Here is a 23904-nt window from a genome sequence, read left to right as displayed (position 1 = left end):
GCAGGGAAGGATATCTTTGTAAAAACGCCCGGGTTTCAGCATAGAGTTATTGTTTTAATTTTCCGCTGAAATAAAAATACAGATGTTTGGAGAGAGTACAGGCCACTGAGCGTTTCCCAAACCATCTAGCGACCTCCACATGATCTGTTAAGATGGTATGAGTGGACTGGTCGGTGCATCCATCATGTTCATACCAAACAGATAGCCGTTTGCAGAATGAATTCTCACTCTGTACGGTAGCGTTTGTTGACAGGAAGTCCCCTGGCAGATTAAAAGTGTTTGCTGGACCGGAAATCGAATCGAGGACCTTTTCCATTTGCTGGCAAGTGCTCTACCACATGAGCTACGGAAGCACGACTCACGACGCGTCCTCACAGCTTTACTACCACCAGTTCAACTTCTAACCTCTAAACTCCACAGAAGTTCTTCTGCGAAACTTGCAAGACTAGCACTCCTGAGAGAGAGGATGTTTTGATGGGCCAGCAAGTTTCATATTAGACACACTCTGTTGCGGAGTGAAAATTGATTCTGTAAACAAATCTCCAGGCTGTGGCTAACCATGTCTTCGCAATATACTTTCTTCCAGGAGTACTAGCTCTGCAAGCTTCACCAGAGAATTTCTGTGATGTCTGCAAGGTAAATGATTAACTGATGGAAGTAAAGCTGTGGTGACGGGTCGTGAGTTGTGCTTGGATGCCTCAGTTGGCTGAGCACTTGCTCGTGAAAGGCAAAGAACACAGGTTCGAGTCCCAGTCCGACATACAGTTTTAATCTGTCAAGATATTTCGAGTAGCTCTATGTCCTATGGGATGTCTTCTAATCTGCGATAGCATATCTATAAGATGTTCCTGCTTAGACTCTTACCAATAAAATAGGGACCAGTAGCGCATTTCTAGAGAAACAGTGAGCGAACAGTCACAAGTTAACGACGTCGTTTATCTAGTTCCCTCATTCAGCGCGAATTTTCAGTTGACGCAGAACCATTTTCCAGAGTTCGTTGATACCGTTTGAGGAACTGTAATCGATTCTGAAAGTCAGTGTATGAAGCTGTTGATGGCGCCAACGCGAGATATGTTGGAATATGGTATTCGTAGAATAACACTTTCACAGATCCCATTCGCTCACTCGAGTAGCCTCGAAATGATTTGAGAATTCTCTGCTACCGAGATCAGGCAGCATTCGCCACAAACCGATACTATATCCGCTTTATTTATCTATTTTTTTATTTTACACGTCTAGTTCCGTAGGACCAAACTGAGAAGCAAATCTCTGAGGTCATGCAATGTGTCAGTACATGAAATAACAACGTAAAAGTAATAACAGATAAAATAAAACGGTTATGAACCCAAAAAAAGGCAAGCCATAAATTTATGTAAAAGCAATCAATAATATAACACAGAAATCAGCTTAATTTTTCAAGGAATTCCTCGACAGAATAGAAGGAGTAACCCATGAGGATTACTGCTAAGATTTTTGAGTTCTTGTGGTAGCTTACTGAAAATGGATGCAGCAGTATACTGCACGCTTTTCTGCACGGAAGTCAAGGAAATGCGATCCAATTGCAGACTGGATTTCTGCCTAGTATTAACTGAGCGAAATGTGCTGATTCTTGGGAATGAGCTGATACTGGTAACAAGAAACGACAGTAAAGAATATATGTATATTGAGAGGCCAATGTCAGCATACCTAGAGTAATGAACAGCGGTCGACAAGAGATTCGCGAACTCACACCACTGTTTGCCCGAACCACCCGTTTCTGAGAAAATATCTTTTGAATGGGAAGAGTTACCCAAAATATAATACCATACGTCATAAGCGAATGAAAATGAGCGAGTAGACTTATTTTAGTGTCGAACTATCACTTACTTTCCACGACAATTTACTATCTATCCGAACACCTAGAAATTTGATCTGTTCCGTTTCACTAATCACATGACCATTCTGTGAAATTAAAACGTCGGGTTTTGTGGAATTGTGTTTTAGGAACTGTAAAAACTTGGTTATACTGTGATTTAGCATTAGTTTATTTTCTACAAACCATGAACCTATGTCTTCAGCTGCACTGTTTGAAACTGTGCCAGCCTTGCACACAACATCCTTTACTACCAAGATAGTGCCATCAGCAAGCAGAAATATTTTAGAATCACCTGTAAAACTAGAGGACATATCACTTATATGAACAAGGAACAGGAGTGGCTCCAGCACTGATCCGTAGGGCATCCCCCCTCCCCCCTGCCCCATTTAACTGTGCCCCACTCAGACCCTACATCATAGCCATTCTGAACACTGTAGAGAATGACCTGTTGCTGTCTGTTGTTAAAGTAAGAGGTGAACCAATTGTGAGCTACTCCCCATATTCCATAATCGTCCAACTTATGGAGCAATATTTTGTGATCAACACAATCAAGCGCCTTAGTTAAAACAAAAAAAAAACAAAAATTGTCTAGCGTTCGAAACCTTTTGTTTAATCCACCCGTAACTCACAGAGGAAAGAGAATATAGCATTTTCAGTTGTTAAACCACTTCTAAAACAGAACTTCATAGTTGATAGCAAGTTATGTGAAATAAAATTATTACTTATCCTTACATACACAGCCTTTTCAATAACTTTAGCGAACAACGATGACATAGACATAGGTCTAAAATGGTCTACATTATCCCTTTCTCTCTTTTTATGAAGCGGCTTTACTACTGACAAGGGAACTTCCCCATCGCACCCCCCTCGGATTTAGTTATAACTTGGCACAGTGGATAGGCCTTGATAAACTGAACACAGATCAATTGAGAAAACAGGAAGAAGTTGTGTGGAACTGTGAAAAAATAAGCAAAATATACAAACTGAGTAGTTCATGGGTCACACAGGCAACGTCAAGGAGAAAGTGAGCTCAGGAGCGCCGTGGTCCCGTGGTAGAGTGAGCGGCTGCAGAAGGAGAGGTCCTTGGTTCAATTCTTCCCACCAGTGAAAATTTTACTTTCTTTATTTTTGCATAGTTATTATCTGTCCGTTCGTTCATTGACGTCTCTGTTCACTGTAATAAGTTTAGTGTCTGTGTTTTGCGACCGCATCGCAAAACCGTGCGATTAGTAGACGAAAGGACGTGCCTCTCTAATCGGAACCGAAAACATTTGACCGCAAGGTCATAGGTCAACCGATTCCTCCACAGGAAAACACATCTCATATATTCTATACGACACTGGTGACGACATGTGCGTCATATGACAGGAATATGTTGTCGACCCACCTAACTTGTACACTTGGCGAATGGGTAAAAAGATTCTTCTACCTTGCCCGATTTAGGTTTTCTTGTGGATGTGATAATCACTCCCAAAAAAGTGATGAAAACATAAGAGTTTGTCACATGAACTGAAAATAAAAAATTAAAGTTCTCACTCTATGGAAGACTTGAACCAAGGACCTTTCGTTCCGCAGCTGCTCACGTTACCAAGAGACCACGGCGCTCCTGCAGTCCCAGTGTCCTTAATGTTGCCTATGTTGCCATGAACTACTCAGTTTGTATATTTTGCTTATTTTTTCACAGTTCCACACAACTTCTTCCTGTTTTCTCAGTTGATCTGTGTTCAGTTTTTCAAGGCCTATCCACTGTGCCAACTTATAACTAAATCTGAGGGGGGTGCGATGGGGAGGTTCCCATGTGAGTACTTTAATCGTTCAGGAAACTGACAAATTTTAAAGAAAAAATTACAAATATGGCTAAGTACGGGGCTAACATGTGCAGCACAGTCCTTTAATATTCTGCTAGGTACTCCTTCATATCCATGAGAGTCCTTGGTCTTCAGTGATTTAATTATTGACTCAATCTCCCTTTTGTCAGTATCACCGAGGAGTGTTTCAGACATCAGTCTCGGAAAGGCATTTTACAAGAGAGTTATGTGATTCCCTGTACAAAATAGGTTCTTGTTTAATTCACCGGCAGTGTCCAAAAAGTGCATTTTCATTATAGGCATTATGAATAGCTGTAGAAAAAACTTGTCTGATAGCTAAACAGCATATAACAGACTGAAGAACTTGAAGCGTACAGGTAGGTACACGGAATATAAAGTTGTCTCGTATTGGTGGGTCAACCGTTTTCAGTACTGTTGTTGCCTTATTACGATCCAAATTCCATCCACGTCATACGCTATAAATCCTATAGAAAAAAGCAACTATTTGCATTAAAATGCAAAGTTGGTATCATAATCAGGAAGCATTAAAAGTAGAAAAGTACTTGCGTACCGGTACGTCAGAATATTCGATATATTGTCCGATACAAAGTACCAAAAACTAAGCATCAGTATGCCGTATTTGCTTCTTGTAGAAATATTTCTGGTGGCATTTCGGCTGGTCTCTCTCAAGGTGCTCCACCAGTACTTATGATGTTAATGATCTCTGAGACAACAGAATGACCGGTGACAAAAATGAAATGTTGGTTAACCAAAGATACTAACACTGGTGATAATTTTCGCACCGTGAGTAGAATCGAAAAAGGTCTTGATACATTGATTGCTATTGTCCGTTACTGGATATGAATGTACAAGCATTAAGTATAGTTATTGGGGACCCATGTCGCATAATTGTGTGAGAAGTATGTTACGACCGGAGTAAATGATGCACAAATGGCATATCACTCGCTATCTGATGTGTCTGCATCACAGTCATGAGGTTTAAGAATAACCAAATCTGAGGTGGCTGGTCGCCTTCCACGCTACAACAGTCGGCTCAAACGCTTTCTTTGAGAACGATTTACGTACAGCATCTGAAAAAAAACTACCGGCCGCTCACAAATGATGGGCCACTTCAGTTACTTCAGTAACTCGGTGAATAATTTTGGAAAGGTGAGATTCACACTTTCAGTTGTTGTTTTATCATCTGTGGTGTATCAACGACTTGTGTCCCACTGCGATAGCTCGTTAAGATGTCAGTTGGATTGCAGGCTTCCTAAGCACTGGTGACGAGGTGGTCTCTGGCAACGCGGGACTCAAAGACCAGCTGCTGGGGCTCTCCTGGGTGCAGAGCAACATCGCGCGCTTTGGTGGTGATCCTCAGCGTGTGACGCTGGACGGACGCAGCGCAGGTGGCATGTCCGTCTCCTTACATCTCATCTCACCTCTGACTGCAGGTTTGTACAATATTTGTATCAACTGGGCACTAACAGGCTGTGGTGTTCGTCAAGTAAATCTGCTTTGATTTTCGGACGTCGCTTTCCCCTAGTGTAAAAGTACCACACGGGGTGGGGAACCATGCAGTTTGGGAAACGGACTTCCCTGGACATTGTCGCCTCGATAATGCGGGTTTCTCTAGTTGAGCTTTGGGAAGTAGTGTAGTAGTTAGGCAGATGGTAAGACCTGAGGGTCGGGTAAGAACGTCTGACACGACGAAACATAAAGAGAATCTTAAGGGAAACGAGCTGTTTTGATTAAAGTGATTATTAAAATGATATGAATGTAAACGTCGACGGAAGGTAAGAGGTGGGGAAGTAGTAAAGGGAAACGTATTAATTAAGTAAGAGAGTGGTGACAAATATATTTAAAATCTATGAACCAAACACATCGGCATATTAGTGGTAAAATATTAAAGATTAACAACCGTGCAAGCACAATTGGCGCTGCCACTTGCCCGAAACATTATTTGATTTAACATACAGTAAATTTTATAGGAAATACTCCAGAGTGACGAAAGACGAGTGAAATTAGTTACCAAGACAAGCATGATTTTGAGTACGAACTGAACTATTTTTAGATTAAACTTTTTGTGTGTTTAACACTGACAATAATAACAAGTACTTTTTCTTAAGAATGGCTATAGCCACAGATGTTATTTTCTCTACTAAATTTCAGTGTACAAATGCTGTCAGCCATTCCCAAGATTAAAAAAGAGACTGGGTTTGGTAATATTCACGCTGTCTGTGCTGTAACTTACCCGCCTTCACCACTTCTTAACCCCAATGACATAGATTCCAGTAATCTTGATTAAATCTGCGACCCTTAAATGAATGTTTTTTAGAGACTGAAAGGCGGAGAAATGATAGACTAGGTGAGGTCACTCTGCGTCATATTTTTTCCAGTGGGTAGGTTCCAGCTTTTTAGTGCCGTTCTATAGGTCTGCTGCAGTCATTACATGTTTATAGAAATCGAGAAACTTTCCATCGACAATTTCCGTAATGTGTGTGATAGGAGTAAGTCTGAACTTGGATGTTCCAATATTCTGTGCTACAGATTCCTCAATTTGATATTGCAAAAGCACCTAGTACAGAGTGGCTGATTAACATCTTATTCTTTTCCTCTTACAATAAAGGTATTTCATTTTTTTCGTCTAGTTGGTTCGGAATACTTGTTACTGTTCGCACGTTATTGTTTTACAATCTTGAAAGTAATCAATGAGGAAGGTAGCTTTCGAACTCTAGAAAAAGCTAATAGGTTACCTGTGGATGGAATCGCCTTAGGCGATTTTGGTACAGTACACAAGCTTCCACCTGAACATCATTTCGTTTATGAAGCCAATTGGCACACCCATACGACATTCAAAATGACAAGAGAAAGCGCAATATCTGTAACACACTCATTTCATCACTCCAAGCAATCGTTCAATTTCACATTTGCTTCTTGTAAACATTCAACTGAAGAGGAATCACCCTTGCACAAAGCTCTGTTATAGTTACTTATTCGCATAAAATCTGTCCTACTCTTTCTTTTCGTATGTCTTAGGTAACCACACTTAGGTGTTTCATCATCTAGAGACGTAAGATCACATTTTCCGTCAACTTCCAGGTAATTAATTGTTGAAAACAAAATGATAGATTTGTTGTATACTTTGTCTAAATTTGCATGAAATTTCGATCACTATGTTGAGTTTTCATTGCCATTTGTATCGTATGGGGTTGTGTTGGAGATCTCTTATGAGTGTTATATCTACTGGGTTCGGATGTTATTGAAATGCTATTAATTAAAATTATTTCTTTTAGCTATGACTGCATAGTTGTAACTTACCTATAGAGATGTATGTACGGTATTCCTGCTTTAAAATGTGTACAGAGTTATAGATTTTAAAGTGTATTATTTGATCAGTAAAATAGATGAAGATATACAGGGTGATTCAAAAGTTGAGTCCCATAGGACAAATATGGCGCAATAGAAAACCACCGACATACTTTGAAAGATGGTAGTAGGGACCAAAACAAAGATAAAAGTCTAGTAAACATGGGATGTAAAATGCATATCTTAGGAGCTATGAGCTGAGAGGTGGTAGTGTGGAGAATGACAAGGAAAACATGTCCATTAAGCAAGGGCTCTTAAGTGCATACCTCAAGAGCTATGATCACTTGTTCAGTAGTTGAGTTGCACAGTAGTAAAGACGAACCAATACTTACAGCTTGTAAGACATGCATTTTAGAGTCCATGTTTACTGGACATTTATTTCTTGTTTAGTCCACATTACCACCTCTCAAAATATGGAAAGAGCTTGCAATAGAACTGACTTGTTTTTACAGTATCTAAGATGAAGAAGTGCTCGTAGCTCTACAGGTGTGCATTTTAGAACCACTGTTTACTACATGTATTTATCTTGTTGCGGTCCGTACTACTACCTCTGAAAGTTTGTCGGTGGAATCTTGATTCACCCTATTCGTCCTTTGGGACATCGCTTTTGAATCACCCTGTATGTGATCATATCTTACGTAATGAACTAATGGCATGATACAAGCTATCGAGCGAAACCTATATGAACACATTTTGTACTGTCTGCTAACTTTCACAATACGAAGTTTTTCTGGTGGCAGGAACTATTCTCGTATTTTTGTCTTAGCTGTAATGGAAGTATGTGCTCTTACGTTGTTGGGCTCGAAATTTTCGTAGGCCTTTTCGTTTGTTGTTAGTGTTTTGCAAAAAGATTTCATAACGTTGTTCCATACATATCAGAAGTTGTGGTTTCTTGGAAAGAGATCGGTTCTTTAATTCGTGTTGTAGTAATCATACCCGGCACCTCCATGTTAACATTATACGAAGGCAAGTCGATGTATCATGATAAATACAGCCATGCTTCATCAGAATAGATGAGTCTTATTGCTTCTGTGTTTAATAGCAACTCGGACGCATTACAGTTAACAAGTGACAGGCGCCACATAGGCGCGAACGATTGGTCACAGGTGCCCGTCCGCTAGCAGCACAGGACTAGGCCAGCAACTGCGAGTTAGTCGTTAATAGTACATCGCATGGGGTCTTACAATTCTTGCCCCGCTGCTGTCTAGATGCTGACCTGACTCTGGACTTCTATTACCTGTTACTCTTCTTGGTATTCCTTCTGTGTTTAGACCACAGTTAACTTGGTTTGTGGCCTTACCCTATCGTGTTTACGGTGACACGTTCGCACGCAGTGCCACTGTTATTGATGGCTAGTTTTGCAACTCCGACAGCAACAGCTCCAACTACAGCGTCAAAAGTATGCGGCTCAAGAGCATCGACGCCATGAACAGCTGTCACTGCAACAGAAGCAGCACAAAGCACAGTATGTCGCCCTCCTGCAGTATCTGTCAGTGCCCAAGGCCAAGCTCCAACCACCAACCCCGTCTTCGATGAGTCTTCGGATGGATGAGAAGTAAACTTCCGTCCTCTTGGACTGTAATGTTTTGCCTGTAGCATTTCTGATATGCAGTCCAGAAATTGCAGCCAAACTGGCAGTCCTACTTATTTGTCTTTCACTGTATTCTGGGTACTACTGTCAGCAGACTCACCTTGTTGCAGCTAGACTGCAGTTTATTCAGTGTCATAAACAACACGAGCAGTCTTGCGGAGCGTAGGCTACGTCCGTAATCATTGATCTGAGATGTGACTGTGTGCCCTGCCCCTGACAGGGATGTCACAGCTGAAGCTTTGGCTCAGTCTGAGCCTAGCGCTGGTGAAGTGCTTAACACTGCTAAATCTTTTGAGATTGTTTTCGCACCGTCATTTGCGGTTCGGTGGTGTCAGCGTAAAGCTCATTGAAGAGCGGTATGGTCTGTTGTGTTTTCTGATGAAAGATGGTTCTGCCTCGGTGCCCGTGATGGTCGTGTGCTGCTTAGAAAGAGGCCGGTTGTGGGCCTGCAACCAACCTGTCGGCTTGATAGGCGTTCTGGACCTACACCTGGAGCTACGGTCTGGGATGCGGTTTTCTATGATGGCAGGAGCTCTCTTGCGGTTATTCCAGGCACCCTAATTCCAAAGTTGTAAGTCAGTATGGTGATTCGACTTGTTGTGCTACCATTTATGAACTGAATTCCAGGAGGCGTTTTCAACAGTATAACGCTCGTCCACACCCAAGATGGAGTGTCGACATGTTGCCTTGGTCTGTTCGATCACCAGATCTGTCTACAATCGAGCACATGTGGGACATCATAGGATGACAACTCCAGCGTCATCTACAACCAGCATTAACAGTTCCACTATAGACCAACCAAGTGGAACATACAAGAAACTCCATACCACAAACTGACCTCCGTAACCTGTACAACGCGGTACATGATCATTGCAAGCTTGATTCAACGGCGGTTACACCTATTATTAATGTACCTGCATTTCACGTTTGCAACGGCTTGTCCCGCGCTTTCATTAACTTGTGATCTTGCCAATGTTAATCATTTAAATATGTTACCTAGACAAACGTATTCCCAAAATTTCGCTTTTCTTGATTAATTTTTTTATCTGTTTGGGTGTTGTGTTTTTTTTCCGTCGTTGTATTTTTGGATTCTTGCAGCTATACTTACGACGTTCCTCGCTGTGTGTGGTATTCCTCCTCCTACTGTCGACATGAAATCAATTACTGTTCCATAATTACGTGACAGTGTAGGTTCTCACATAAGAACTGGAACTTGTACGATCACAAACGTTATTTTATCAGTTCGTTTATTACGCAGAGTCCCATAAATACTCACTATAAAGTCCAGTAGTCTGTACATGAGGCGACATCGGTAAGATGAGCCTGTTCCCGACGTAGATGTGCAGCTTCATTCTGCAACACAAGGGTCATCTCTCACTGAAACAGTAGTCAACTCATATGTCGGTATGCGACAACAACTATCTTCTAGGGGTAAACCCTTCCGTGGCTCATAGGGAATAATGGAAATGCCTCAGCTCGGACACTGCTTCTCTTTGGCAGTCAGTTATATACTTTTCTCACTATTTGAGATGGTGGATATTATTTGAGCTGCTGTTGTGTATATATCATCAATAGTCAGCCAGAATCAACGTGAAAGAGTAAGTTACAATAAAACACAAAAGGAAATAATATCACATAAAAATGACGTGGAAGTGTACACGAGCCTTATGTTTTGAATTTCTGATCATGTGCGCTAAAAGTGAGCAATCATTCGTTAATTTAATTAGTTATCCGGTCATTCAGTCACAGAGTAGTTGTTTGTAGACCTTATTTTTCCAGGGAAACATGAACATACGCAGGTAATGAACAAAAATTGTGTTTATCGCAACTGGCTTTGTCATTCTGTAAGCAAGGCTTCCTAACACAGAACTGCGTACAAACATCTGACTTTTGGAAAGTCTTCTGCGTCATACAGTACATTAGAAACGGTTATCCAGTTCCTATATTTGATAATAGTCTCTAATTTTACTTCCCAAATGTAACTCTTGCAATTCCTTCATCGATTAATTGAAAGCAGCCAACACTGAAACGTACCTGTTAATGGATGAGATTATATCTATCCTCGTGGGATGAGCTAAATGAAATGTATCCACTGTATGGGTACACAAGGGAAACATGAATTAATGTACTGGACTTGTCGAAAATAAAGTGCCCCATATATAATTATGGTTGATTGCCCAGGTTAACCCATAGTCAAATATTAACAGAGGCTAACTAGCTACCGAAATTATAGCAGAAGTAATTAAATTACTGCTCATTAACTTCGTAAGAATTTACTCATAGGAGGAAAAAGTAACATAGCAGAAATATGCGTTCAAAACGAGCAAAATGTGCATGATGGATTAAACTGTCTGTTACACGTCAAACACACGATTGGCTCGCAAGGTACTGGGAAATACAGTATACGTAAAAGTGGTGTTACCTCAAGAGATCAGGGCAAAATCAACTTCAAACGACGTGGCAGAAATAACTTCTTCACCCATGGTACAAGGAACATGCGCAGGAACGAATACGTGCAACTAGCAGGACATGGCAACACAAGATTCACTGCAATAGGAATCTACGCGCTATTCGGGAAATAATTGAAACTACATAAACTACAATCATAACTAAGGCTTTAAGAGCCCGCCCGGTGAGCCGCGCGGCCTGACGCACTGCTTCCCGGGCGGGAAGGCGTCCCGGTGCCCGGCGGATTAGTGTCGAGGTCCCGTGTGCCGGCCAGTCTGTGGATGGTTTTTAAGGCGGTTTTCCATCTGCCTTGGTAAATGCGGATTGTTTCCCATTACATTTACACTATGTCGGCGACTGATTACCAAACACTGTCTCCACGTACGCGTACACCATAATTACTCCACCGCGCAAACACGGGGTTACACTCGTATGGTGTGAGACGTTCCCGGGGTGTCCACTGGGGGCCGAACCGCACAATAACCCTGGGTTCCGTGTGGGGTGGCGGCGTGGTGAGTAGACTGCTGTAGTCTGTTGTGGGGTTGTGTGCCACTGAGGGCTACGGTGGGGACGTTGCCTCTCCATTGTTTCTAGTTCCCCAGTTCAATACATTGCAATACAATAAAAGGCTTTAATAAAAGTCTTAAGTTATCGCGACATTTCTAAATTTCACAAAATGTCGCTCTCAGTTAAATTTAAACACAGAAGCGGGAACAATTATCCGTCTTCACAGCGCCATAATCACAACCCCATTCAGTGTGGTTCACGATCGGAACCCCATTCCTTACTTCTCCAGAATCGGACCATGAATTATAGAAGGGCTATGTGAATGAATGTGGCATCCCACCGAAGACGGCCAGCGAAAACCAGCGTCTGACAACCAAGACTCATGGTTATTTGTCGACCTATCAGAGAAGAGGAAATTTTCCACTCGAATCCCCTACTGTTGTGTTATGTCACTGAGAAAAATCGGCGGCCGTGGTGGCCGAGCGGTTCTAGGCGCTTCAGTCTGGAACCGCGCGACTGCTGCGGTCGCAGGTTCGAATCCTGCCTCGAGCATGGATGTATGTGATGTCCCTAGGTTAGTTAGTTTTAAGTAGTTCTAAGTTCTAGGGGACTGATGACCTGAGATGTTAAGTCCCATAGTGCTCAGAGCCATTTGAATCATCTTCAGTCTATGAGAAGCAAACAAGCTGGTCTTCCACGAGGCAGGCGGCTCAAATGACAACCCTATTAGACGATATTAAAATCTGACTTGGTTTTTCCTTTCAATGTGAGGAGGAGTATGTAGTTACATACAAATTGTAATCAAAGGTTGTGCTGTTACCGTAAAGAAATTTCCAACAATTCTCGAAAACGAGCAAAAAAACTTTTGTTTGAATGTGAATGAAACATCTCTAAGGCCGCATTAGTTGTGTACGGGTTCCCTTATTAGGGTGATGTTTCCTGATAAAGGACTCTGAATATAGCTAACGCAGCCTTGAAGACATATCATTCATTTAAAAAAAAAGTTTGAAGAATGTTTTACGATTGATTTGGAGAACATTTGGAAACTTCTTTGCAGTAATAAAGAATAATATAAGCTGCGGTTTCCTAACTACACAATATTCGAGAGTAAAAGTAGCTACTGCTACACTCATTGCAATCACTTCTGCTCTAGCTGATATGTTTACATTGAAATAACTGGCAGAAATTAATCTTAAACGACTTTTGATCACAACAAAAGGATTTCTCATTCACACTGCACTCAACCGGCGTCGGACAGATTTGCCATATTAGCTGGCTTGGGAGGGAGTGAGGAGTGCAGGCCAATACCATTATTTATTGATCGTGAAAACCTAAGGAATACAACTGCACAATTCCTTCCGAGAAGCTGTACCACCTTCGTAAACGAGAGTGGCGCAACAAATGACAGTCAAGAGAAATATATGGGAGGGATCTGACAAATTTCTCTCAAGATCTACATCCGTGTTTTGGAAGCCACTACGAATGCATGGCAGAGGTTATCTCCCACTAAACCACCCCTGTTAGTCCTTTTTGTTATGCGTCCCATACACTTGGGTAACATTCTTGGACGGATCGAACGAGCTTTTGTAAGCAATTTCATTTTTCGTAATTATACCTGTGAACTGGAGTCTTCAACTGTTTCACCTTTGCCTGAGCCAATGAGAACATTTCATCTCTTTTCACTTTTGTCTGTGCTTTATCGTAAACTAAATGAAAAAAATAATGGTTTTATCATGTTTAATGTAAGGTCATAAAAATTTTAAACTGATAACTTGTAAGGGAAAGAAAATATGGTAGAAACGAATTTAGTAATGGAGATAATAATCCAACTTGGCTGCCAAGTGCTGACTACCATATTCACCTGTGCTTGTATTGAGCTATTGATGTGTGTGTTTTTATGCCTGCTGCAGGTTTCTTCTCGCAGCTGATAGACCAGAGCGGCACCTTCGTTGGTGGCATGTCCGTGGTGCAAGATCCTGGGTACCACGCCTTCAGACTGGGTTCTGTCCTCGGCTACGAAGCGGAAAACTCGCAGCAGCTGGTGCAGTTCTTACGCTCTGTCAACACCACTGACCTCCTAGTGGATAAGTCGCTCTTAATGACGGATGAGGTGAGTCCTGCTCGTACCTTATGTCAGAGGATTTCGCAGTGTGGAACACTTATCATCACCTGAGCACAGCCTGCTACGTACAATGCTCGTTCCGGAAAATTAAAAGCAATTTTCAAGGGGCAGTATGTAAATTGTTCTCGATACAAACACATAAACAAGATCACTGACAAATAATATTACAGCAGGACAATATATTTTACGGCATTGTCTACATTTATTTTGTGGTACAGTCTAAACTAACATCTTTTTTATTCTGTGTGACTCTGAAAAGCAGAGATGCAGTGTGGCATGTGATTCTGAAGGGACATAGAATACCTAAGGCACATTAAAATGAATCCGTAAATTCAGGGTTTAGATACTCGACGCCACATTATTTATACCATTCACCATGTGTGCCATATATTACAGTGGAAAACTGATGTCATGAAGCGTAGAGATGGTGTTAAGAGACACACGAGAAGTGTCGTAATGCAGGCTCCGTGTTTCTGGGATACCATCAGTACTTTGTAATGTAGACAGCGAGGAACAGCAACACCACCATCAGCAGCATCCGAAGAATAACCCTAGATCAGGCGTCGAAACGTTCAGTTCGGTTTCAAACATAAAAAAGCTCTATTAATTCATTCTCGTCATAAGCGTTTCCCAGGCATTTAGCACCTAATTTGAAAGCCGTAAACTTCATGGCCACAGAAAATCCGCAGGTGGTTACAAACACTCCGGTGACGGAGTATACATGAGTCATCAAGTAAAACGACGCGCAGGAACACTGATTAGAAGTGAGGAAACCTCATAAAAAGTGTACATCAAACTTTATTAATCCTGGAACCAATAACAACCAAACAGAACCTGGTACAAAACCCATGGCGCATCAAGGAAATAGGTGTTACCTTATAATTTATTAAAATTACAGAATAGTGTTCATGTGTCGGTAATAAATCAATATTAGCGATGAAGTGATGTTTCACTTACCCGGAGAAATTAACAGAAACAATATCATGACATAAGGATCGAAGAAATCACGTACTGTCATTCTGCTACTTTCGGTTCTCGGAGATGTTTTGTGCCGCTTCTAATCAACATGTGTTGGATCTATTTTTCTCCAGCGAATGAAACCTTCAGAGGACACGTTTCTCTATACATGTCGGAACACATAATGTTATCGACAGATCCGATAAGTGTTGATTTTCCGACAAGATCTGAATAGTACAGAAGTGAAGAACGACGGGACCACCTATATCTTCGAGGGCTATTCGGAAAGTAAGGAGCGGTAGGTCGCGAAATTGAAACAACAGTGAATATCAAAACTGTTTTATTCACAACAGTTAGCTACAACTCCCAGCTAATTATCTCCATAGTCGCCGATCCGACTTAGACCTTTGTCGTAGCGTTGTACCAACTTTGCAATACCCTCGTTATAGAGGGCAGCCGCCAGTGCTTTCCGCCAATTCTCTACACTGGCCTACAGCTCGTTGTCTGTGCCAAAATGTTGTCTTCATAGCCAGCGGTTCATGTGAGCAGAGATGAAACTCAGAGGGAGACAATTACGGGCCGTATTGTGGGTAATCAAATATTTCCAATTGAAAACGATGCAGGACCATCTTCATTGCCCCTGCAGAATGCGGGTGACAATTGTCTCGAAGAAGAAACCGCACGACAGTTATGTAATGTTGGCTGTATAGCTTCAGGCGAAAATTCTCACCAGCCCTCGTACTTGGCAGGAGGCACTATTGTTCTAGGTATCTTTATGTGCTCCCTGTGTGCTCAGAAGTAAGAATAACGGCGTAACGTGATCGAGGGGTATACTAAAGACACTGCCCAACACATATGTGCTAAACTTCATCGGATTTTCACTGTGGTTTCCATTTCGCGACCGATGATTCCTTACTTTCCGAATATCCCTCGTACATCCAAATCAACATCTGCTTAAATATTCCGTAACCACCGAGTAGCGCACTTTGCAGGGTACTTCATACCAGTTTTGGCTACGAAAGCTTTCCATTTACGTTCCAAGAGCATCTCTTATATTTTCATGTGAGCCATAGTGACTCTACGGCGTATCGCTGAATTCTATATCTGCTTCCATGCTCACTTCATCACTCCAAACGCTGGAGCAATGCTCTATTTTTGATAACACTATCGTCCTATATTCAATTTCTGTTATATACACATCAAAAAAGGGTATGCATCATCTCGGTTCCGAGAGTTCCGGAACGTGTACACAAAATTGGAATAGAGATCAACACAAACATCATTCCGCCTTTTTTATTGCTCATGAAAACCACACGTTGCATGTTGTACCACCATAAAGCGAGACCTTCAGAGGTGGTGGTCCAGACTGCTGTACACACGGGTACCTCTAATACCCAGTAGCACGTCCTCTTCCATTGATGAGTGCCTGTATTCGTCGTGGCATACTATCCACAAGTTTAATGAGGCACTGTTGGTCCATATTGTGCCACTCCTCAATGGCGATTTGGCGTAGATCCCTCAGAGTGGTCGGTGGGTCACTTGGTCCATAAACAGCCCGTTTAAATCTGTCTCAGGCATGTTAGATTGGGTTCATGTGCGGAGAACATGCTGGCCACTATAGTCGAGCGTTGTCGTTATCCTGAAGGAAGTCATTCACAAGATGTGCACGATGAGGGTGCGAAATGTCGTCCACGAAGACGAATGCTGCCGATATGGTTGCACTATTGGTCAGAGGATGGAATTCACATATCGTACAGCCATTACGGTGACTTCCAATGACCACCAACGGCGTACGTCGGCCCCACATAATGCCACCCCAAAAGAGCAGGGGACATCCAGCCTGTTGCATGGACGGTGTGTCTAAGGCGTTCAGCCTGACCGAGTTGCCTTCAAACACGTCTTCGACGATTGTCTGATTGAAGGCATATGTGACACTCATCGGTGAAGCGAACGTGATGAGAATCCTGAGCTGTCCATTCGGCATGTTGTTGGGCCTATCTGTATGGCGCTGCATGACGTGGTCGCAAAGAAGGATCCCGCCATGGATGTCGGGAGTGAAGTTGCGCATCACGCAGCCTATTGCGCACAGTTTGAGTCGTAACATGATGTCCTGTGGCTGCAAGAAAAGCATTATTCAACACGGTGGCGTTGCTGTCAGGTTTCCTCCGAGCCATAATCCGTAGGTAGCGGTCATCCAATGCAGTAGTAGCCTTTGGGCGGCCTGAGAGAGGCACGCCATCGACAGTTCCTGTCTCTTTGTATCTCCTCCATGTCCGAACAACATCGCTTTGGTTCACTCAGAGAAGCCTGGACACTTCCCTTGTTGAGAGCCCTTCCTGGCACAAAGTAACAATGTGGACGCTATCGAACCGCGGTATTGACCATCTAGGCATGGTTGAACTACAGACAACAAGGGCCGTGTACCTCCTTGCTCGTGGAATGACTGGAGCTGATCGGCTGTCGGACCCCCTCCGTCTAATACGCGCTGCTCGTGCATGGTTGTTTACATCTTTGGGCGGGTTTAATGAGATCTCTGAACAGTAAAGGAACTGTGTCTGTGATACAATGTGCACAGTCAACGCCTGTCTTCATGAGTTATGGGAACTGGGGTGATGGAAAACTTTTTTTTATGTGTGTGTAATGTGGTGTGACAAACACCAGCTCTCGCTGGTTGTCGCAGCCTCTACTACCAGGAATATCTGGGGGAAAACAAACTCCTAAGGAACTTAGTTTTGCACCTAAAAGTCACCGACTGAGAATGCTATGTGGAGGACAATCAGTGACAGACAAATATCTGGGCATGCTTGAGTAACATCTAGCCTGCTTTGTGAAGAGAAATTCCTTTCTGTTTGAAGATCACCAGGCCGAATAAATGTCGTCACTTTACGCAAGGTGGATGATCTCTGGCCTAAAAAGCTTTAAGAAACTTCCTCTTTCTTTAGTCTAAGCAAATAACACAGTAGAAGAGAGGAAGACGACAATTTCTGAGAAGTGCGTACGTGGAGGTGACCTCATTTACCAACAAGGGAAGTATTCAGGCGTCTCGTAATGAACCAAAGGGATGTTGTTCGGACATGGAGGAGATACAGAGAGACAGGAACTGTCGATGACATGCCTCGCTCAGGCCGCCCAAGGGCTACTACTGCAGTGGATGTCCGCTACCTATGAATTACGGCTCAGAGGAACCCTGACAGCAACGCCACCATGTTGAATAATGCTTTTCGTGCAGCCATAGGACGTTGTGTTACAACTGTGCGCAATAGGCTGCATTATGCGCAACTTCACTCCCTATGTCCATGGCGAGGTCCATATTTGCAACCACGACGCCATGCAGCGCGGTACAGATGGGCCCAACAACATGACGAATGGACCGCTCAGGATTGGCATTACGTTCTCTTCACCGATGAGTGTCACATATGTCTGCAACCAGATACTCGTCAGAGACTTGTTTGAAGGCAACTTCTGCCAGCACCTCGTCTCCTTTCTTTCAGGAGTGCTAGTTCTGCAAGGTTCGCAGGAGAGCTTGTGTAAAGTTTGTAAAGTAGGAGATGACGTCCTGGCAGAAGTAAAGTTGTGAGGACAGGGCGTGAGTCGTGCTTGGGTAGCTCATATGGTGGAGCACTTGCCCGTTAAATGCAAAGGTCCTGAGTTGGAGCCTCGGTCCGGCACACAGTTTTAATCTTCCAGGAGGTTTCATATCAGCGCACGCTCCGTTGTAGAGTGAAAATCTCATTCTAGAAAGTGAATATTGTAAAAGTTGAGGAATGGCTGTGGCACCTATAGTGGGGATGAACGCTTTCAAATGTCAGCTACCGAATTAAGAAGGCTCGACATCAATAAAAAATTAATCATGGTATCAGTGATCCAGCTATACTGTGGATACCTTTTTTCGATAACTTGACGGAAGTTCAAGATAACGTCTCAAGCACAAAAGTTAACGAAATTTTGTGTGGGGGATAGTAAAATAGACATCATAAACAGTACCCTCTAAGCAGCCTTCTTAGTTTTGGCATGTTATTTAGGTTAATAATTTAACAGCAGTAGCCACAACCACAGAGTCTGTAACAGACCACATGGCCACGGGTATCGACAGTGATACGTGTGCTGTAGCTGCACTTTTCCTCCGTTTCTCACAAATAGTAACAGAAATAGTAAGATATGGTAAAATACTGAAATTGCAGAGCACCAAGATATCTTTTACTGTAAGACAAAACGTAACATTTATCAAGAGAAGTAGCAAACTATGCTTAGAATGACGTGTGCAGAAAATTTAGTGTAAATGCAAAAATCTATAATTTGTCAACATTATTTAAGTTGATTTTTGAAAAGAAATTTGTAGTAAGGTGCTGACCGCTACAAAAAAGTAATGCAGTGTTAGAATAATGCACATCACAGACAATAAAGCAAAGCAATGTGGGACATCATTAAACATGTAACAGGGAGAAAGCACAAGAACATACTAACAAGGGAATGGGAACAAGTAATAAATGATCCATGCCAGTCAGCAAATTATGTGAATGGTCATTTTTCAGGTACTGTAATGAAATTAAAACAAAAATTTCCAATAACAAATAGCATACCTGTAAATAATTACACACATAATGTTATTACCAAGTACACAGCATATAGACAAAGTATACATATGTGCACTGAAGCAACACATACAAAGTACAAAAAGTTAAGAAACAGTATACTCCTAGTACCACTGAAGTCAATATGACCTCATAAGAATATTGGTAGTGTATATTTCTCTCGTATTTCATATAGACAAAGTATACATATGTGCACTGAAGCAACACGTACAAAGTACAAAAAGTTAAGAAACAGTATACTCCTACTACCACTGAAGTCAATATGACCTCGTAAGAATATTGGTAGTGTTTATTTCTCTTGTATTTCAAGCTATTCTTTTGAAGATATATAACTTTTCCCCTTTAGTCAACAGTATCCAATAATGCTTTTATCATTTTTGTATTTAAAACACATTATAATTTATTCAAGATTTTTGCAGTCGTACAACTGGGGTGAATATGACCCCTTAAGGGGCTCCGGAACGCCCTATACTTGCAATGTTAAAATAACGCTTATAAATTACATCTTTCCTCACAAAGTATTTGAGGTAGGAAGTTGAACTTTTTACAGATTATTTATTGGAATATGGGCTACAACTTAACACAGGGATTTTACAAAATTTTAGTTCAGTTATTAAAGATGATTTTTTTTCAATTGTAATGAAAATTCACAACATTTTTTTGCAATTTTTTATTTATATATTCAAAACTATACAGTTTTTTGGAAAAAGGCTGTGTTAAATTATGCAGAAGGTACTGTGTAACATTTACTGAAAGTTTGAAACAAATATGTTTGGAAGATCCTTAGAAAACATGTAATTAGTATGAGAAAATAAAAGTTTTGGGAATCGAGCGACAAAGATTGGATTAACTTTTTAGTGCATTCCAGGTCCATAGGATGGATTATCTTCATCCTCTGCAAACTCCTCCTCCAGCTTCCTCTTGTTCCTCCTCCTGTTTACTCTTGCTTGCATTTCTAGACTCTTTACAGCCCTGTCTGCAGCCCGAAGGCGTTCCTTGTCTAAAGCAAGCGTCGCTCGTTGTTGCGTTCGTAGATTTTGCTACCATTTTCTTCAGTTGCAGTTACTGCAACACTGTTCCAAAAGGTGGTCATGTATGAACACTTATCACATTTCAGTTGTATTTCACTAGCAAGTCCGACGTGCTTTATTATGGAGAGTTCCAGACCAACTTCACTACAATGAATACATCTTACACAGTTTGAAAAAATTCCTTTGAGAACCGACATATCAAATATTTCATTCACATCAGATTCGCCCATAAAACATTCATAGTTTTCACTCATTGAACCAAGCTTCTTCTGTGAAGTATTTTCTTTCCCACTTTGACTGCTATGGGCAGGTGTACTTGAGAGGTTAGGTTCACTCACTTGGTTATCGTCTTTATTGTTTACAGTAATAACACATACCTTTGGCTTTTCAACATTTCTCCTTTTCTTAAAAGCCTTCAGAGGATTTCTAATAACTTTACTTTTACTCATTATTATACTTCAACAAAACAGAGACTCAAGAAACAGAATTAATTACGAATATTTTCGAGATAACGACAGAGTAAATAAACATGAAACAATCGACAATCACACCAGCGATATATATTGAACCATCACAGGTTAGCCACAACACATACTTTATCTCACATCACTAAAATGTACCTGATGAACACGGTCGTTAATAATAACACCATTTGACAGCAGTTTAACAGCGCCACAGTGGGTGACGCCCATGTAGAACACATTTCAAAAAAATTTAAAAATAGTAGTAGTCTTCGGAATTGAATAAATTATATATCTATTAAAAGGTCTGCAGATTCAGAACACGCAAAAAAGTAAAAATTGAACTTTTCATGATTTTGAGCCTTTCCGGAGCCCCTTAAGCTCATTGAAAAGATATGTCTCCAATTTTTCAAAACTATTACATATAAAATGTATGAATTTCTCTATCTGAATCGATTGTATTGAATGATGTTTTGTTCAGTTTTATACTAAAAGCAGACTAATAATTTATTCATTTTTTGTGTTGAATACTGGACTCAACATGACCCCAGTCCTCTAAGGCAGAATTGTTCATCATATATATATATATATATATATATATATATATATATATATATATATATATATATATATATATATATATATAAAGAAAAGAAAAAGCAGAAGATGTAGAAAAATACTGGTCCATTTCCCTTCTGTAGTCATTCTCGAAAATAATTGAATCACTTACTGACAAAGATAGATTATTTTGTGAATTGGAGATCAGGCCAATTAAGTATAGATTTTAGTACTTACACAGAACCTTCTTTATAGGTTCTGAGGTTTTTTGTGTCTCCTTAGGGCACTACTAAAAACTTTGTAATAAATAGGGAAACATTAATAGGTTATCTAGGTTGTTTTATTCACAAAATATTCACAGTAATCATGGACTAATACAATAAATTAATTTCCTTTTTTAATAAGTAAGGAAGAGTATTAAACTGCTTGAATAACTACCACCTTCTAAATGAATCACAGTTCAGATTCCGAAGTGGCAGGAGTACAAAAGCAGCCATAAAAGAATTCACAAAGTTGATACATGATACTCTTGAGAAGGATGACTGCTTAACAGAAGTGTTCTTAGATCTTTCTGAGGCTTCTGACATTGTTAACCACACAATTCTACATAATAAGGCAGAATTATTAGGATAAAGAGGATAACTAATAACTGGTTCAAATCATGCCTAGAAGGTTGGGTACAATAAGCAGAGATAATGCAAAACAGGAAAGAGTAGCCTCTGAATGAAACTCTTATCAAAACCAGAATACATTGAGAAACGAGTATCTCATGTTAGCATGTGAAGATTAACACTTCCTGACAATTTTAGTCTTTGCTGGCAGCATCAATATTATAATCACTCAAAAAGCAATAAAATTACTTCCAGGAAAAGCAAATGAAATCCCTCAAGAAAGATTACCATTGATCAGTATTTAATAAAGTTATATTGAACATAAACAAAGGAAACAGAATGAATTTCATTATATAACGATAATATTAAATTAAATGTAGAGGATACCCCTACAGATTGTGTGAAAAAAACACAAAATTTCTAAGAATGAACTTTCTCAGTTCAAGTCATGTCAAAATGTAGCATCCCAACAACACAGTCAGTTAAACCACCTGATTGTGATCCCATGTGTAAAGAGTTCAGAAACAAGATTATCAATTCTCAGTACTACAATACTGAAACTGAGAAGCAAATTCAACTCATTGTAAGAATTCCAATGACAGCAGATTGAATGATGAAAGTATTTTTGATATGGAATTATTAATGAATGAAAGAATTGAAGATAATGTTTCATACAAATAAATCCAGATGCTGACTGAATATTCTAGTTGCTTTAGATAAACGTGGTTAATTTTGAAATAACAAAATCACGAGTCCTATTCAACACACTTCTGTACAAAATCAATTAATTGATAGCTGCAACGATGCACACACACTACAATTGCATATATACTCAATTACGTAATTCATTCTTTCTGAGCCAATTATTCCCTTTGATTAATGAATTTAGTATGCCCACATTGGTCTGCATAAAATTTCTAATACAATAAAGCGGTCTGTGTTTGTTGCAACACTGAAATGACTTTGTACAAGATAACACATAGGCGTTGCAGCATGCTCACACTTACCTTTAAAAATTTATTTTTAGTCATACTAAGTAACTTAGAAAATTAAAATTTCCAACCACTGAAAATCACTATGAGAGATCTGTGTAAACAGTGCTGAAATACAGCACACTGAGGTATCAGCACACAATAATATAGAAAGAAAAGCAAATTTTCTTCAGTGTATAATTTACTTAGTGCCAGCATTCAAAATAATTTAAGAATACTTCCAAACAAAAGAACACAATCCAATGGCCTGTTACTATGCAAACTGGGAGTAAGTTGATGAATTTTTCAGAGGAAACATATTTGATATAATTTTATTTAATCTTATTATATACTTTAGATATTCTGTCATACCATTATAAATTTTGGAATCAGGAACCTATCCCAAGTAGTAGTGTTATAAGACAACAATGTAGTCTGCCACACAAAATCTATGCTGGTGCAGAACATTATATTACTGGAAAACTACTGCTTTCAGAAGAGTCACTGGGATCTACAATTTAAATTATTGGGCACCCTGCCAATTTTACAGTCAAATGCTGTAAACTTGTGGAATTGTTGATCCAGAGCAAAAAAGGTGCAGAGCTGCTCAGTGTCTAAAGTTTGTGACAACGTATTAATATTTTTTGGTATAAAATGTTGTCACAGTTTCCTTCTCTGCCCACTGCAGCCCACGAGTCTGAGGCCTGTTAGAAACTCACATACCTTTAACTCACGCATCACAAATGCAAGCAAGCATAATCAGTTGTATATGAACCCACTCCGAAACTCAAAAATTATGCTAATGCACCAACCAGCAGAATTCCTTCCCTGTGTCCAGAGCACACAGCACGCCAAGATTCAAAATTACTGTTATGAATATGTGTCAACACTGTCCTTTACAATTCTCTTTGCCCTACTGTATCCCAGTGATTACTTTGTTTCCATATTAGCATTGTAAGCATCGATTCTTTTTACGAAAGTGCCCATCATGTGACATTCACTGGAAATGATAAACAAATGTTA

At 40.5% G+C, this 23904-nt stretch overlaps 1 protein-coding gene across 1 annotated transcript in view; it reads left to right on the top strand.

Moving 5' to 3' along the window:
• LOC124788819 (cholinesterase-like) overlaps positions 1-23904 on the top strand; it is an 80857-nt gene that overhangs the window by 23556 nt on the left and 33397 nt on the right. The window contains exons 4-5 of the mRNA XM_047256099.1: positions 4932-5117; positions 13489-13688. Coding sequence (XP_047112055.1) covers positions 4932-5117; positions 13489-13688 — 386 coding nt within the window. The remainder of the gene's footprint in view (positions 1-4931; positions 5118-13488; positions 13689-23904) is intronic.

The sequence above is a fragment of the Schistocerca piceifrons genome, chromosome 3 (genome assembly GCF_021461385.2).
Source record: "Schistocerca piceifrons isolate TAMUIC-IGC-003096 chromosome 3, iqSchPice1.1, whole genome shotgun sequence".
NCBI lineage: Eukaryota > Metazoa > Arthropoda > Insecta > Orthoptera > Acrididae > Schistocerca > Schistocerca piceifrons.
The sequence above is the reverse complement of the archived record's forward strand: the minus strand, read 5'-3'. Positions and strand labels throughout refer to the sequence as shown.